At 40.9% G+C, this 18,356-nt stretch overlaps 1 protein-coding gene across 1 annotated transcript in view; it reads right to left on the reverse strand.

Annotated features, from left to right (window-relative positions):
• The window catches only part of CUBN (cubilin), a 272,612-nt gene that overhangs the window by 102,598 nt on the left and 151,658 nt on the right, over window positions 1-18,356 (reverse strand). The window contains exons 32-36 of the mRNA XM_015099599.3: window positions 14,982-15,141; window positions 12,970-13,083; window positions 11,163-11,273; window positions 9,241-9,369; window positions 8,129-8,261 (exon numbers count right to left, since the gene is read on the reverse strand). Of these exons, the coding sequence (XP_014955085.3) occupies window positions 8,129-8,261; window positions 9,241-9,369; window positions 11,163-11,273; window positions 12,970-13,083; window positions 14,982-15,141 (647 nt within the window). The remainder of the gene's footprint in view (window positions 1-8,128; window positions 8,262-9,240; window positions 9,370-11,162; window positions 11,274-12,969; window positions 13,084-14,981; window positions 15,142-18,356) is intronic.

The following is an 18,356-nucleotide window of genomic DNA, read 5'->3' on the forward strand; positions in this document are numbered from 1 at the left end:
CAAACAAAACCTCTTTCCAATGTGACATCTTAAACTCGCATTGCCTTTCAGGTGCTCAGAGGGTGTCTTTGTTTTGACACAATGCCAGTTGGGCCCTAAATGACATTGACTGGTAGGCTAAAAAAAAGTAACTTGAGATATTTGAACATGGTCCAGTGATAGGACTTCTCTTTCACTGAAAAAAAAAACCACCCATTCTTGATGCACAGAATGGCATGTCTAGAAGAGGAGCAAGGTTTTTGGAATAAACAGATCAGTGTCCTCAAAACCATCCTCTTCTCTCCGCAGTAAGTTAGGTATTATATTCTTTTCAAAACAGAATTAGTAATATCAACCAAAGCCCAATAAAACAAAAACCTTTTAGTTTTAAAAACCAATATCTTATTATCCAATATTTATTAAGCACCCATTACCAGTGTGGCACTACCAGTGTTACAAGTATTTCTCTACTGATGGATTAAAAAGCCCCATTTCACTTACCATGTCCTTTGTACTATCTACGTCTAGAAAATACATTATTGCTATTTAATTTAACCTAAGATCATCCAGAATGTGGCAGGATCCTACTGCTGACTGTACGTCCATACTTCTTATTTAAAAGGGCTCATAGTTCAATGAGGAACATAAGAGTGATTTTTCATTAATTTCTGTCAAAATTAATACAAAGAAACCTCAATTATAAAGAATGGAGAAACCAGAAGGAACTCTCACACCCCATGATGGTAGCTGAGCCCAACAGGAAGAAGAAAGAAGACTCCTCTCTCTGCTAGCATGGACTCAGCCAATAAAAGTCATGGATTCTGTTGACTGCCCTCCCGGCTTCCTTTTCTCTCTAAAAAAGTATCATCCTCCTGTTGGGCAGGGACTTGCAGTAGATCACTACAGTTGTACATCCTGAATTGCAGTTCTCTGCTGATCCTGGATAAGCCCATCTTTGCTGGAGGAACATGTAGCATTCTATTTATTTCAGATCCACATTTTGGTGGTTCGGCAAGCAAACAGGTATGGCACCCACAATTCAGCCCATTGTCATTCACTGCTTTTCTCACCCGATCTGGAGTCTGAAGATCCTTCTCCTGGATCTGAGCTCACATTCTCTTTGCATTTGAAGCTCTCTAGGTTTTATTCAGAATCTATTTTAAAGCTTCATCTTTCTGGTCAGTGCTTTACTCTGTATGCAAGTACTCACTTGGCACTTCTGTCTGATTTGAGATCAGACTGTTTCTGTTGAAACAGACTAGCCTTTGATCCATTCCTTCGGGAGCAAGGGACATTTCACTGAAACTGTGCCTGGTTTTGTCCAGCCTTCAGCCTATTCCTTTGCAAAGGGCTAGTCTCTGGAAATGTCTAAAAAAGCCTTTGGCCAAGCTCCTCTAGGAACAAGATATTTCCTCTGAATTGACTGGTATTTTAGGCTTGTGAGCTATTTGAACTGAGATGCTTATGCTGCAAAATGTTTGAAAATTGTTCTTTTACTCTAGAGAAAAACCTCTGAGACATCAGAGCCCAGTTAACTAAAAATTGTGAGAGTACCTTCCAAACAGAGACTCTGGCAAATCTGATGTTTAAGAACTGAAGTCTTTCCTTATGCACATTTCTAACTAAATGGGCCAACCTGACCAAAGGCAATTAGGATCTCAATGACCATTATGATGAACTTTTGAAATTCCCAAAGTTGAAATTTTTTTAGAAACAAAGAGGACTACAATAGCTCAAAATTTCCAGAAATTAGTGGAATGCTTACTTTGATTGGTATTTGGAAGTTTCCCAACATTATCAGGAGTCTAGAATTGCTTCTTTACAAAGTAAGATTTTAAGGAAAACATGAGTAATGAGAGATAAAATGGCTCCCAGTGCCTCAGGCTCCTCTTCTTCAGCTTCTCTGTCTCAGGCTCTGCCCCTAACATCATCTGGTCTCTCTCTTTTGGCTCTTCATGGGTTAGAGCCCATCTCCAGGGCCATCTTCCTTCTGCCTAGCTATACTGTCTCCTCCTTCTCTGTACTGTCAATTACCCTCCTGCCAATTCTCTTACCAAGCTTCCCTATTGAAACTATTCTCATTCGCTTTTCCTCTGAACTTGTTGGAATGTCTATTTAAAATTTAAGCCTTCCAAGAATGCAGAGGCTGAACTGTTAATTTTTTGTATTCCCTGAACCAAAGCTGAATTGAGAGCTATAGTCAAAAGTTTTCCCAAAGTAACTGAGGATATTCACAGATTGCTGGAAAATTTTAATATAATTATTTAAACTTGTCAACCTTACATCAGCTAGTTCTTATGCTGGTCAGTGAAGGCTAGGATCAGCATTGGATGAAAACTACTAATTGGGGAAAATCCTGAAAGGTTTCTATAATTACAGCTGGGAGGCCAGACTGCTATCATTATATGATCAGGCTCAGGCAATCCCCGGGAGGCTTCATCACATTGTTCCTGGGGTTTCTCTAAAACCTGCTGATTGGAACAAAATCCAGGCTCACACACAAAAATCTGATGAAACTGTTCATGATTATTACAATCAACTTCACATCATTTTTTGAGGAAAATTCTGATATTCTTTTAGATGTTGATTTCACCCAGGTAGCTTTTAACACTATGTTTGTTAATGGGCTGAACTGGGCCTTTTCCCTTCTAGTAACAAGGATCAGGATGGATTTAGCTAATGTGTCAAACCAGCTCTCTCCAACTCCAAATGAGTCACCTCAGAGGAAGACTGCCAAAATTCTTAATTTTCAACCCCAGCAAAAGAAGGCTCTTAAGTGAAACCATACCCTACTAGTATCTGCTATTATTGCAGAGCCAGGACACTGGAAAAGAGATTGTTACAAATCTAAGTGCTTCAGACACCTTCAGCCTGAAGCACTTCTAACTGGCCTTCTAACCGGCCTTTCAACATCCTCCCAGTTTACACTGATGGGGCTCTGAGGAACTGCAGGAATTCTTCCTAATCTTCCCTCTTTACTTGTGTGGAGAAACATTTCTTTAGATTAGGAATGGATTTCTTCCAGTCCTAACTGACCCCAGAGCCACACTCTCGGTGCTCAATTCCATTACTGTTTTAAAAAAGCCCCTGCCTCAGAGAACAGAAACAGTTCACATAGTGGGGATCTAACGAGTCTCAGGAGGTTCCTGTCTCTGAACCAATTCCCTTTTGTTTAAGTCCTTTGGGAGATACATGTGCTTTTCCCTTAGTTCTTCTAGCACTACCCATTTGTCAGGTCAAGACATCTTAGAGAAGTGCCATGCTGGAATATTTTTGTCCAAGAAGGGGGAAATAATTCAAGATTCTGACAGGAGTCATCAAAGTAACCAACAGGGGAAATTAGATGACCCTTTGACATCTTCAGTCTTCTATCTCTGATGGTTCTAGAGCTGATTCTGGAAATACTTACCATTTGTCTCTATTGAATCAGCTACCACCTTCCTTATGGGCAAAATCTCTAACTGATGTTGTCAAAATTCACAACACACCTCCTATGAAGATTCAAGTAGACCCCTCAAAGCCTCTTCCCAGAATTCATAAAAAGTCTTTAAATTCAAATATTCTTCAAGACACAAAAACCCTACTAGGAAGCTACAAAGCTCAAGGTTTCATTATCCCTTGTACTATCCTTTGAAGCATTCCCAGTTCACCAGTGACAAAAGCTAAAGAACAGATTTATCTAGGACCTCCAAACAATCAACAACACTGGTATCCTTTTCCATTGTGTGGTCCCCAACTCTCACATGATACTGATATCAGTCCAGCTGGAAGCAAATTCTTTACTGCAATTGATTCATGCAGTGCATTCTCTAGCATTCTGGTTGATGAAGCTAGTCAATACCTTTTGGCCTTTACTTGGTAAGAAGAACAACTCACCTGGACAGTAACACCTCAGGGTTTTACTCAGAGTTCTTGTTGCTCAGGAATTGTGAGGGCTGGTCTGGATCATACAAAGTTCTCTGGAAGTTCAACTACTTAGCTGCGACATGTGGGTGATTTGCTTCTTCATGCTGCATCTCAAGCCTCACAGGAAAACTGCATCCATGTGCTAAAGCTTTCAGCCTTAAAGGGACCTAAGATCACCAAAGGAAAACTGCAGTCTGCCCAAATCCAGCTTTGATATTTAGGGTATCTGCTATCAGGACAAGGGCGGTACCTGGGTCCAGACAGACTTTGTGGTGTCCTACATTTCCCAAAACCTGAAACTAAGCACAGCTATGAAGTTTTCTCTAGCTAGATGATTATTGCTGAAACTGGATTCCAAATTTCTCTCTTATGGCTAAATCTCTGTATGTTTTACTTAACAATAACATCCTCAACCCAATTTTAAGAGGAAACGTGATAACATAACCTTCAAGGCCTCAAAGGCAATTTGGTGAACTCACCTGTCCTTGGGCATCCCAATGATCAGATTCTCTTTTCCCTTTTTATACGAAAAGCAAGAGAATGCAACACTGACACATAGAGTATCACGGCCAGCAACCGGCCCCTGTAGAATGGGGATATCCCCCGTGCCTTACAGTCGTTACAGTCACTCCTTTTGGTTAAAATTACGAGAAAATTATTGTGAGATTCCTTTCAACCGTTTTTGTATCTCATGTGGTAGAAGTTCTGAATTCTCATCACATTCAACCTTTCTCAGTCCTTTTGTTAAATGCTCTTCACATAACTCTTTTACATTATAAAGCCCTTAACCCAGCTACTCCTCTCCCTTCCATCACCAACAAAGTCCCTCATGATGCTTAACACTGATGCACCACCTTCGGACTCCTTGTGATGATCTACAGGAAATTCCACTGGGTGATGCTGGCTTTTCATGGTTCACTGATGCTCTCATTTAAAAGGTGACAATGGCAAACATACTAATAGTTCCAGGTATGCTATTATGGGGCTTCCCCGGTGGCTCAGTGGTAAAGAAGCCACCTTCAGTGCGAGGGATGCAGGTTCAATCCCTGGGTCAGGAAGATCCTCTAGAGAAGGAAAGGCAACCCACTCCAGGATTCTTGCCTGGGAAATCCCATGGGTAGAGGAGCCTGGCAGGCTACAGTCCATGTAGTTGCAAAGAGTCAGACACGACTTAGTGACTAAACAACATGCTACTAAGACTCATTTTGTTGTTGCTGAGCAGCATCCTTACTTAAGGCTACTTTGGCCCAGATTGAACTATATGCTTTTACATGGGCTTATACTTTAACACTTTAACTGGCTTCCCTGGTGGCTCAGAGGATAAAGCATCTGCCTGCAGTGCATGAGACCTGGGTTTGATCCCTGGGTCAGGAAGATCCCCTGGAGAAGGAAATGGCAACCCACTCCAGTATTCTTGCCTGGAGAATCCCATGGACAGAGGAGCCTGGCAGGCTACAGTCCACGGGGTCACAAAGAGTCATACACTACTGAGTGACTTCACACACACACACACATACACACACACACACACCACACATACTTTAACCAAGGATAAAACTGCTAATATTTATATTGATAGTACCTCATATTGATAGTAGCTTTTGGAGTAGCTCATAATTTTGGAATACCGTGGGAGCAATGTGTCTTCGTTACTAAGCAATATGCCCTCCTTACTTCCAGGGGCAAAAAAGTTTTAAATGCCTCCCCTCAAGTTTAAGAATTATTGGATGTGATACTTTCCCTTGCCACTTTAGCTATTATTAAGATTCTGAGACATTGTGAACCTGACTCTTTGTAAGCTAAGGAAAATCACTTTGACAATAGTTTTATAAGGAATGCTGCCCTTAAAGGAACCAATAGCAACCAAACTTCTGGCCCAAAGGGAAAATTAGAAAAACTGGCTAGAGAAGCCCAGAAATTGGCCTCAGAAAAGGGAAAATAAGATTGGAAATTCAATTATTGTTGGTTTGATAAAAAGAGAAAGCTCTGGTTCACATCAAATAACAACCTATTGCTACCAGACACTCTAAAACTCTCACTCCCCACCACTGTGCATGCATTAAACCATTGTTCTCCTGACAAGATGATTGCCTTCATGAATCAATATTAGAGAGGAAACATTAACAAGGCTGAGAAAAGTGCCTACCTCACTTGTCCCACTTGTCCAAAGTAGAACTAAGGGAAGCCTGTCTGTGCTGCTCCCAGACATTTTAAATTGCCTAATGGACCATTCAAGCTCTGGCAAATGGATTTTACACAATTTCTTCCTCTAATGGATATAAATATGTTTTAGTCATGGTCTATATGTTTTCACAGTGGACTGAGGCCTTCCTTTGCAGACAGGCTGCTCTCTCTTCTGCGGCAAAAGTCCTTTTGAAAAGAGGATCCCTACCTGGGGAACTCCTCTCAGACTTCACAGTGATTGAAGCAATCCATTCTACTGGCCAGGTACTCTGACAAGTCTGCTGTTTGACTAGTTTTACAGCTCTTCCACTGTGCTTACCACCTTCAATCCTCTGATTTAATTGAACACCAAACAGCATCATTAAGACTTAGCCAAATTTATAGAAGCCCTCCAAACACCTTGGTCAAAAACATTGCTATCAGTCCTTCTAAATCTTGGATCCTCCCCTTTTGAAACATATAAACTCTTATCTTTTGAGATAGCCCCAGAATTTCCAATGCACTTGGCTCTCACTTATTTTAAACCACAACTGGTAAAAAGAGAGATATTCCAATACTGCAAGGGATTAATTGCTAGTAAAAGTAACCATGTTTTAATAGCATAATCTTTTCATAGTGTACCTTTGAGAGATGAAGACATTAAGCGTTACATCTTGAAACCTGGAGGTTTTGTCTATTGGAAAAGACTCCTCCAGAAGAACTCACTTCATCCTCACTGGAAAGGCTCCTATTGGGTACCTCTAACCAACCCTGTGAAACCAAGCTCTCAGGAATAGACTCTTGGATTCATATGGTTCACCTAAAGAAATCACTGAACCCTGATTGGACCTGCACATCACCTGGTGACCTGAAGCAAAGATTTTCTGGAATTGAAGCAGATGACATCAGATTAGACAGTTCCCCAAGATATCCAGACTAGGCCTGTTAGATGTTTGTTGCCAAACCTCTGATGATGATATATGGTTTCAGACAATCTCCAGTGTCTATGATCTTGATATCAAATGCACTTCAGATTAAAAGTACCCAAGCATTCTCCCTCCCACTCCTCCTAGTTATACAAATGTGACCTTAATAGATTTCCAGTCTGTGCACTTTCGCTCTGACATGAGATACTATACTAGGAAAGGTCCTTCTTGACATGGACACACAGAAAACTGCTAAAACTAGAAACCCTGATTCTAGATCAGCAATGCTTTTAGAAAAATATTATGATCAAAAGGGGGAAATGTAAAAAGTTAATAAATAGAATCTCAATTAAATAGAGTCACATACCAAAAGGGGGCAGTCTCATGCCGTGCAAAAACAGAAGTGTCCAACAGGAAGAAAAAAGACCTCTCTTTCTTCCTGAAGGGCTCAGCCAATGAGAAGAAAGTTTACAATAGCCCTTTAACTTCCTTTTCTTCTCTACAGAAGTGTTCTCCTTCCCTTTCTGTATAGGGACTTGCACGTGGCTCACTATGGTTGCAGGCCTCAAACTGCAGTTCTCTGATGATTCCAAATAAACCCATCTTTGTTGGAAAAAATGTCTGACAAAAATACCTATTTTTGTCAGGCCAACAGCTTCAAATACTTCCAAAATCCTTTTATTGCCAAGAGTAAGAAGAAAAAGTGGATTGCAGTGGAGATAAGGTGTATGAGTAAAGAAGGCTTAATTGAGACACGGATTTCTGCTGGAAGAAAGAATGATAGTGATTCTCTGGAAGAGTCTAAATGTTTCTAAGTTGTTTTTTTTTTTTTAAAAAAAAAAAGATAAAATTAATGTTATCTGAAGATAAGAATTCCAAAAATTAAAACATGCCGAGAGCTCAGGCATGTATTCTTGGTAATGTTAGGCAGGACTCTAAAACCATTCATAAGAGAAGTTTAATGCTATTTATAACCCAAACGATGACTAAAACAGAGGAAATATGCAGACTTCCTTGAAGTTCCCACCATATTCTCTTAACAGTTGTTTGGACACATATGCTATTAGTTGTCCATCCTATTAGTAACATAGCTTCCTTCCTGCAGATTCATTCTCACTGAAACAATACACTATAAAAAAAAAAAAAGGATTTACATAAAAGACAGCTGGAGTTGGTTGCCAGGGGAACTGACGATGTTCCAGACACATTCCACATTAGCAGGATAAACTTCTGGGTAGCCAGGGCTGTTGAAGATGCCTTCAGCCATGTGGAATATCCCACCACAAGCTAGAAGAAAAGAGAAACAAAGTGAGTGGCAGAGTCAATGTCAAATACAAGACACCGTAAGATAGAGAAAGAACACTGGAAGAGCTGTTAGGAGCATCAAAGGATGTACTGTTTTCATTTCATAATAAAAAAAATTCACGGCATATATAATAATCAGGAAAGATTCTGTGACTTGAAAACTAAAAGCCACTGGTTATGGTGGATTAGAATGAATCCCTGTAGTTTCTTTTCTAAAAGCCCTTTCTTCCTGTGAACTATAGCTCTATGTAATAAAAGACTCATTTTAATCCTCAGTATTTCTGACCAGGATGATTTTCAGCCCTGGCCTAGAAAAGAAAGCAATATTTCACCATTTCCTTCTCAGGAGAGCACTGAAACCTGCACAGATCTCCCAGGCATTCTATGGCTTTTAACAGCTAATAATGAGGAAGCTGACAAGTACAACTATCCTAGCTTACAGCCTCTTACTGGGTGCTCCTCTTTCCCTTCTCCCCATGTGCCATGGTCCATCCTGCATCCCTGAAGACACCCAGCCCTGCCTGAGTGCAGCTGTCAGGCCAGGGAGGCTGAAGCATGGCAGCTGTCCACCGGTTAGAGACACCGTTGGACACTGTCCATCAGGGGCCCCCTCAACAAACGTATCAAGAAGGAGAACAAGGACACACCGACAAGCAAGTCACCCAAGATCATTCCAACCAATTCTCCCCACTTCCAGTGCTCACCCTGAGCAGCATTAGTCACAATAGTCAAGGTACGGGAGCAAATGTCTGTGAATGGATAAAGAAGATGTGGTACAGAGTTCACAGCTGATAGAATTTATAAACACGTTAACCAAATGTGAAAGACAGTAAAATGAGTCACAGAGGTGATCTATGAAACTAGCTCAGAACACAAAATGCAAAGGAATCCCAAATAATAAATCAAGGATTTTCTACACACTCCTCTTAACCTAATAGCACTGCTTGCTAACATCTCTTACCTGACGTGGACGCAGCATATGTGGCGTGGAAACCACCAAAATTCACTGTAGAATCCGAGACGAACTTCAGCACCAGAGCATTGCTGAAGGAAGTGATAGGATGGGGCAAGGAAGGGCCACAGTATCGGCCTAAATAATGATGATATTGACAAGGAGAATGAATGATGATATGCCAACATGTATTCACTAAAATCACAAGAGACCAAAGCAAACAAAAGAAACCACTACTAGAAAACCATTTAGATCAGGGTCAGTGTTTGGGGTGATGCCTGATGATTCAAAATAAACTGTGAACACATTTATAAATATGATAAAGACTGTGAGGGGAAGGTAAGAGAAACACAGATAACTTCCAAATGTAACTAATGCTAAACTCTCCAGGGCAGTCGGCACCTGCACAAAGAAGTGGGCTAATAGTTAACAGCAATACACAATAGCTGAGACACTGTGGATGTTGGAGCCAGAACACCTGAATTCACCTCCAGGCTCAGCCACTTACCAACTATGTGACATGAGTCAAGTTACTCAAGTTCTCTGTGCCTCAGTTTCCCACTTGAGAAACAGGTACATGGATAATAATGAAATTCTATGTAATAAAGGTATAAGAATTGAGTTACTATTTATAAAGTTCTATTTATAAAGTTTTTTAATAAATAGAACTTTATAAAAATAGTACTATTTATAAAGTTTACTATTATAAAATTCAGAATAGTGCTCAGTGCAAGGTTATATAAGTGTCTGTTAAATAATATATCCTTGACTGTGGTCAAATGCTTACAGACAAAAATCACAAAGAATACAATCAGAAGTCCACAGAGAGCACTTGTCAGTTGCCTACTATCATCTCAGGCACTGTTCTGGGTACTGAGGATACAGCCATGAGCAAAACAAAGTCCCTTCTCTAATGCAACCTGTTTTCTACTGCAGGATAAGGAGCTTGAGTGACAGTGCTCAAATAGGAGTGACTCATAGAGAACACTTAAATGAGTGAGTGAGTGAAAGTCGCTCAGTCACGTCCGATTCTTTGCGAACCCATGGACTGTAGACCACCAGGCTTTTCTGTCCATGGAATTATATGTATACAGATACATGTATACATGCCAGCCTCCTTTGTCCATGGAATTCTCCAGGCCAGAAAACTGGAGTAGGTAGCCATTGCCTTCTCCAGGGGATCTTCCCAAAATAACCTGAGATTATTTTGTTTGAGAACATTATAAAAACTATAAGCAACATTCTTTAATTTTACTGGGATGTCTTACAAACAGAACTCCATAATATCTGCCTGTCTGCCTGTCAGTCTATCTATCTATTCTGTTCATCCAACCATCCATCCATCCATTCAATGTATGTGTGTATATATATTTGTGTGTGGGGGGGAGGTCTGTGTGTATGTATTTACCTATCCATTACAGCTATCTATCCATCCATCCATCCATCCAATGTATATATATATATGTGCGTGTGTTGGGGGGCAGGGGGGTGTGTATGTATTTACCTATCCATTATAGCTATCTATCTATCCATCCATCCATCCATTATTTTCCTTCCACTGAGGACAAAACCAGAAGAAACATGCTCAATTTGAACATGAGAACTGTGGTCAAACAGTAACAAGAAATTTCCCACCGGAATACTATCTAATGTTAGAAGGGATTGCATTTTACTACTGTTTAAAGCAGTTGCAACTTTTCAATTAAAAAAAAAATACATAAACCATTCATGTCCTTGAAGATGAATGAGCTGAGTTTCTCAAGCCCTACGTTGAATCCTGCTTCCTCAGCCTCTCAGTATCTTTACTTGGCTTATGACAGTCTTCACAGTTATTGGAAACATTCTAACCTCTGAGGACAGCATATACACATGTAAGTACAGAAACTGTAAAGAGCCCAGGCCACAGAAGTGAGTGAGTGAGCATGGCATACCTCGGAGGGGTGCGTTGTCGTGGCTGCCGTCCAACACCTCTACAAAATCTCGGGTACATGGTGTGCTGCTTTCAAGGACAAAGTGGCTGAAGGACAGGGTGATATGATTGACTGTGAGGAAAGAAAGGAAGACTGTTTAATAAAGTTCTGGCCAACAAAACATACAGGGAACAAGATTTTACCCCTGATCATTTCACCTGCTGGTTCTCTGGCAAAGAATTGATTGATGTGCACAAGACGACAGGGGTAAAGAGGAGAAGTAACCACCACTGTGCTAAAAGTTTTTTGTCTGAAGAGTAACTGAAAAGCTTTTAAAAATGTCCATAGACTCTGAAATGCTGGTGCTGGTAAGAGAACCCTGGGGTGGGTTTACTTCATGGATGACGGGGAAGTATCAGCTGTTGCTGTATTTCTCTCAGAAGTACTTTTCTTATTAGCTTCCTTAAATTCTGATTCTTTACCTGTGCTTGTAAATAAGACACATTTTCCTCCCTGCCACAAATATCCTAGCATTTTCTGTGTTAGACTCTAAGTCTAGAAGCAGGGACATAGAGGTTCAGTCATTTTTAAAGAAAGCTTTGAATTACTTGCAAAATAGTCTGAGTCTGGGTCCATTTTCCTTTTGTTTTCTTCCAGGGTCTTGAATCTTTAGAATAGGATCTTTTCCTTTTGCTGTCTTTACACCAGTGAGCTCTTTGATCTAAGAGCTTTACAACTGTTTAGAAACTATCCTTAGGTGCAAGGCTGCAGGACTCAAGGTCGGGAGTTTCTTTATTCAAGGATTGGTTCCTGGCTGGCTGGCTACTTTCTTTGGCTAAGGGTTACATCACTGACCCCCAAATCATATGCAAAGCAATAAAGATACCCTTTTGTTAATGCTTAACATCCCTAGGAAAAATGTTAGAGAATATTTAAGCCAAACCCTTCATTTGTTAGATTAGCTGATGGGGCTTTGTGAGCCTAAGTGACTTTCCTATTATCACACAGGTCATTAATTAGAGAGTGGAGTCAAGAACTTAATGTTTTTCCCACATTATGTCTGAAGCCATCAATTTCCCCTGAAAACCTCAAGAAGAGCAGGGTTCCTTTGAAACAAGATTCATCATAGCCCCAGGGTCACCCTCCTCACAGTCATTTTGCTCGAGTTCTTAGTGGTCTCCTCATTTTCTCTGTAAAATGTGGACAGTACTCCTTACCACTAGATTGTTACCAGATCAGAAAGATTCTAGGATTCTAAAAAGAATACAAGTAAGTACTTATTAAATGCTTCTTCAAAGCCTATGCTGGGACTTTTAAAAATACATTTTATAACCAAGAGAAACCAGGCTTTATCACTAACTTCCACCTTAACTGAAGACCAATATGCTCACAGCATTGCATCCCCAAAGTATAAGTTATTAACTTTCTAGTCTATGGTTCTTATTGTTCATTTATTCGTTTAGCATCTTCTTGAGCACCTACTACAGTCAAGACAAATAGTCAAAAACTCTTTATTCATCCAGTATTTTTGTTAATCCCCAATTTCACATGTCTGTCATTTCTACTAGGTTATAGGTTTTCGCTTTGTTATTTCCTTTGCGAGGCCTTGAAACTTATAAAAAGAAAATTAATTAAGAATAAAGAGCAAAAATGACTTCCTACCAGATTAGGAAACCCTTGTTCTTGTGCACATGAGGAATTAGGGCTTCCAAAAACAGGAGAGGAAGGCCATCAATTGTTACCAGCGAAGAGATAAGAACATGAGTCATTGCTGGACTTTCCCACAGACATGATGCATCCTGGATTCTTTTTTATTTTTGTTACTTACAGGGAGGTTGAGCTTGAATTATCCAGCTGCAGTTCTGATTGTTTGGATAGTTGTTCGGGAACAGTGGAGAGGATATAGTGTCAACGGAGTCAGTGAGGATATGGCCGCCACAGGCTGAGGGACACACAGACACACACTTCTGTCATACACTTTTGATTTCTACTGATTCTCCAGAACAATTATTTGAAGAATGAAAACATAAGTGACGTTTGCTTATTTCTAAAGGGCATGTCAAGGAAATTCTCTGCCAAGGAAGCTGCACATGAATCATGAGAAAGTGGCAATGTACTCTACCTTTATAACAGTGTTCTTTAATTACAGGAAGTGGGGAGTGGCAAAGAACAGATTAAATGGTTATGAGTTGCCTGAATCTTTCAATAGAACTCTGGCATTGATTCACTTGCTTTACCCACTCATAAATTAGAGGCACAGGGATAATCTCTTAACAACTGACTTCATTTTTAGGAAAGTAAATACTCAATTGACAGAGACTTCATACGGGCAGTTGTGTGTTATCAGGGATGTGCAGATCCCTGTGGGAACAGAAGACGAGGGGTGCCTGCTGAGAGCTGGGGAGTGTACCAGGTGTTTCACAAAGGGGATGGTGCTGAAGGAGGAGCCGGGGTGAGGAAGAGTGGTCTGGGGAGAGGGCAGTCTGAACAAGATAGAGAGGAAGGTATGGGGGATACCACACAGACTTGGTTGAAGTGTGGGGCACATGAGGAGAGTCAGGGCAATGCTGAGAAAAGACAGGCAGATTCTGTCCCCATGGGGGAACATCCAGAGAAGCTGGGGCTCCACTCCCTGTTTAGTGCAGAGCCAGGATGGATGATGGTACACCGAAGGTCAGGGTCAGAACTCGCTCCTGCACACTGACTTTGGAGGAATACGTGAGACCAAGGAGGCTGCTATAGTAGCCCAGAGAAGACCTGCTGGGGACTTTTGTGCTCGGAAGTGAAATATAAGTGATTAGTTAGAAGAAAAAGTGTTCAGAAACTGTTCTTTGAAAGAATTCTGCAATCAGTCTTGCTTCGCAGTCTACATTGCAACCTCAGGGGACCTCCATCCAAAAACTCTTCCAGGCCAGGGCTCTTTACTACAGAAAAATGAGCAAGTGAGTCCACTGAAACAGATGAAATGACTAAAGAGACCACACTTATTTGAAAGGACAGGAATCCTCTGAAAAAAAAATCACAGGCATATTCAACAGACAAGAGCCCCTCCAGCTCTAGGTTCCATCTCTGATGGTGGGTAAAGGGTTAACCTCTAAAAGTACCAGACAAAAGGCAATGGATGGAAAGGTCTCTAGTAGAAAGTGATGATTTAAGAAAAAGACAATGTAGTGGGGTATGGGGTGGGGGTGGACACACTTCCAGGCGAGGCAGCAGTTAAGACTTTTCCTTCCAAGGCAGTGGGTGTAGGTTTGACCCCTGGTGGGGGAGCTAAGATACCCTACATGCCTCTTAGCCAAAAATAAATAATAAGTAAATAAAAACAGAAAAATAGTATAACAAATTCAAAATATTTTTTTAAAAGGTCCACATAAAATCTAAAAAGAAAGAAAAGAAAAAGACAACAGAAAACAACATTGATTCTTCAGGTCAAGGGCAACCACTATCTCAAGGCTTAGAATCTGACTCTATGTTACAATTCTTGCAATTTATACCAGTGTATCTCTTAGCATAAAATCTTAGATAAATGCTAGGTCATTTATCTATGAATGAATGAATTTGGATAAACACTTCTTTACAAGTGTCTCTAATATTAAAGACAGTATGATTCTGACAACAACCTGTTTGAGGAATACAGAGGTCCGGAAGACAAAGACAGAGTTGAAAGCCCCAACAGTTAGAATCATTGCAAACCATAGTTCCTTTGTTCTTCTTAAAGTGTTGCACATTAAATAGAAAGCTGGAAACAATTTCCAAGGACTAGTCTCATTGTATTGCAGCACCAAGAGGGAGAGGTAAGGACAGATGGTCTGTGCCTTGGGGAGACAACATGGAACTTGCCTTGTCTGAAGTAAGCACGGAACCCCCGGCTCTGTCTGGAAGGGCCAGACTGAAATCGCAAGAAGAGGCTGTTTCCGGAAGATATGATGGGGTTGCTCAGTTGCTGTCTTCCACACACACCGGCAAGGCGGGCGGTTGCAGAGCTTACACCGTCAAATGCCTACAAAGAAAGGCAACTGGGTACATGGTGGCTCAGGACTTCAGATCGGCATCCACAAGACCCTGTTCTGTGCAGTGTCTATCTGCACATCAGCGACCTAGCGGAAAGCACACTTGGACTTCCCTGGTGGTCCCGGTTAGGAATCTGCCTGCCAATGCGGGTAACATGGGTTCGATCACTGTTCAGGAAGATTCCACATGCCACAGAGCAACTAAGCCCAAGTACTACAACTCCTGAGCCATTTGCCCTAGAGCCAGCGCTCTGCAACAAGAGAAGCCACCACAGTGAGAATCCATCACACTGTAAGGAAGAAGAGCCTCTGTTCGCAGCAACTGGAGAAAGCCCAGCCAAATAATAATAACTGCTTTTTCTTAAAAAGAAAGAAAACACATTTGCTGGAACCCAGTGCTTTATCCTCTGTCCACTCGGGTCCATCAGAATGTCTGAGTCTTTGGTCATTTCTAGGAACTCTTCAAAGATTTCACTGGGAGTGTCCATGTCAGAGAAACTCACCGTGAGATCTCTGAATGTCTATAAATGCCATGCCTTTCCCTGCTCTCATCCTCTCATGACTCCAGGACAGTCACATCATGTACCATTCTCACAACATGTGCTGATGCAAGAATGAATATTGGAGCAAATACATGAGAAATAATGATGAGGAATCACTCATTTTCAGAAACTCAGCACTTGCTGGAACTTTTTGCTTTTCATAGGGTTGTGGTCAAGAAGAGAAATGGTAGAATTATTTCCAATGATATAGTGATATGAGCCTGATTTATTAATAGAAAATTACCTCATTATTTTAAAATATATAGGGTTCTGCATCTGTTCAGTTCTGTGCTGGGGCTTGGCTGACCTTCCAGATGAGACAGTGGAATGGAGTTTACATTGCAGACTCCCCACCCCACCCCGCTACCCCTGCTCCAGATTGCTGAATCAGTATGTGAAACTGAATTTCCTCATTGCCTTGGAACTCTGTGTGTCATGGACTATAGCTCACCAGGCTCCTCTGTCCATGGAATTCTCCAGGCCAGAATACTGAAGTAGGTAGCTGCTCCTTTCTCCAGGGGATCTTTCCAACCCAGGAATCAGACCCAGGTCTCCTGCACTGCAGGCGGATTCTTTACCAACTGAACCACCAGAGAAGCCCATGAATCTTTAAGGCAGGGGAAATAAGTTCCTTTTTTTGCGGGGGACAATAATATTAATAACAGCAACCATTCATTAAATGTTTACTATGTGCTGGACACTGGATGCAGCCTTTCACATATACTATCACATTTCTCCTCCCAAGACTCTCCATTTTCAAGAAGATCACAGATGCACAGAGACCTCACTAATGTCACAAATCCCACAGTTCCTAAGAAGAACACATACCATCATCAACAGTACACACACTTTTCGAGGATTTCTACAAGTCCATGAACTCACAAAGGCAAGACTCATCTAGTTTCCTCTATTTCTCTCCAAATTCAGAGGCTTGGTGAGTAGCAGATACTGTTCTACCCCTTTCTGACCTGTCTTTTTGACTGCAATCCTCTTAAGACAAAATAAGGACAGTATAAAATGAAGATTAGAATTAGAAAATCCAGAAAATCACATGAATGAGCCATGTCCCTGGGGATTCTTTGAAAGAGCACATTTTCTAGGAGGTCTCCATGTTTCCAACCTTCCTACCCAGAGATTCAGGAATCACAGGACTTGGGCTGAAATTCACATGGCTGGTGCATTGCTTAACAAGGAATGGATCCAAGATAGAGTGTTTCCAAATGCCCCTACATCAAAATTATATGCCAGCGACACCCTACATTTGATTAGCATGCTGTAATTTTACAAACACCATTGCAATACCTCTAAACTAGTCTTCAACACTATGTGATTTTTTTTTTAAGTGATAAAAGTGAGACTTCAAAGTGTGCTAGCTAATAAACTACTGTCTCATCCAACAGGCAATAGTGACAATGGAAGCTAGCGACCCAAGATCAAAGAGCTAGTGAATAGCAGAGCCCAAAACTTAATTCTTCTCTCTCCAAATGCTATATCCTTTCACGTTACCTCTCTTTAAATGGTGTGTCATAGTTATTAAGTTATAAGTTCTTAATTACCATTTTATGAAAGTATATGACCTCAGGTTATTAAGGAGAGAGCTGAGTATTTTTCTTTAAGTTTGGAATAGCAATTCTTTTATTTAAGAGTAATTCTTAACACTCATAATATCAAATCAAGTTTTAATTTATAAAATTATAAGAAAGAAACTGAGGGAAGAAACTATGAGAAAACTTGTTGCTATTTTTAAAAAGTCTGAAGTCATAAAAATTATCAATATATATTTCCTTTACTTCCATTTAGTTTCCAAAACAAAGATAGCAAATTATATTATTGGCTACATGTATAACATATTCATATAACTTATTTAAGTCTTATTGTAGTCTTATTTAAGCCTACTGCCACAGGTTTCCTAGGCCTGGGAATTAACTTTCTGACCTGTCGCCTGGGTGGAAAAAGTCAGGGAAATACACAAAACAAACAAAAACTACACAGTACAAACAACTCATTTCTAGGTAACTCTAGTAAAATTAAATTTTGAGTAAAATTCAGTTCAGTTCAGTTCAGTCGCTCAGTCGTGTCTGACTCTTTGTGACGCCATGAATCGCAGCACGCCAGGCCTCCCTGTCCATCACCAACTCCCGGGGTTCACTCAGACTCACATCCATCGAGTCGGTGATGCCATCCAGCCATCTCATCCTCTGTCGTCCCCTTCTCCTCCTGCCCCCAATCCCTCCCAGCATCACAGTCTTTTCCAATGAGTCAACTCTTCGCATGAGGTGTGCAAAGTACTGGAGCTTCAGCTTTAGCATCATTCCTTCCAAAGCAATCCCAGGGCTGATCTCCTTCAGAATGGACTGGTTGGATCTCCTTGCAGTCCAAGGGACTCTCAAGAGTCTTCTCCAACACCACAGTTCAAAAGCATCAATTCTTCGGCACTCAGCTTTCTTCACAGTCCAACTCTCACATCCATACATGACCACTGGAAAAACCATAGCCTTGACTAGACGGACCTAGCCACCATCCCTGGAGTTCCAACTACAGAACCTCTAAAATCAGAGGGAGACCTGGCTAAGTAGTAAGCTAAGTCCTTCTGGAAGTTAATCAGTATCTTGACAAAGTATCCAGAGTTTGTCAAATTTCCAGATACCAGCAAACACATTCAA

Source organism: Ovis aries, chromosome 13 (genome assembly GCF_016772045.2).
Source record: "Ovis aries strain OAR_USU_Benz2616 breed Rambouillet chromosome 13, ARS-UI_Ramb_v3.0, whole genome shotgun sequence".
NCBI lineage: Eukaryota > Metazoa > Chordata > Mammalia > Artiodactyla > Bovidae > Ovis > Ovis aries.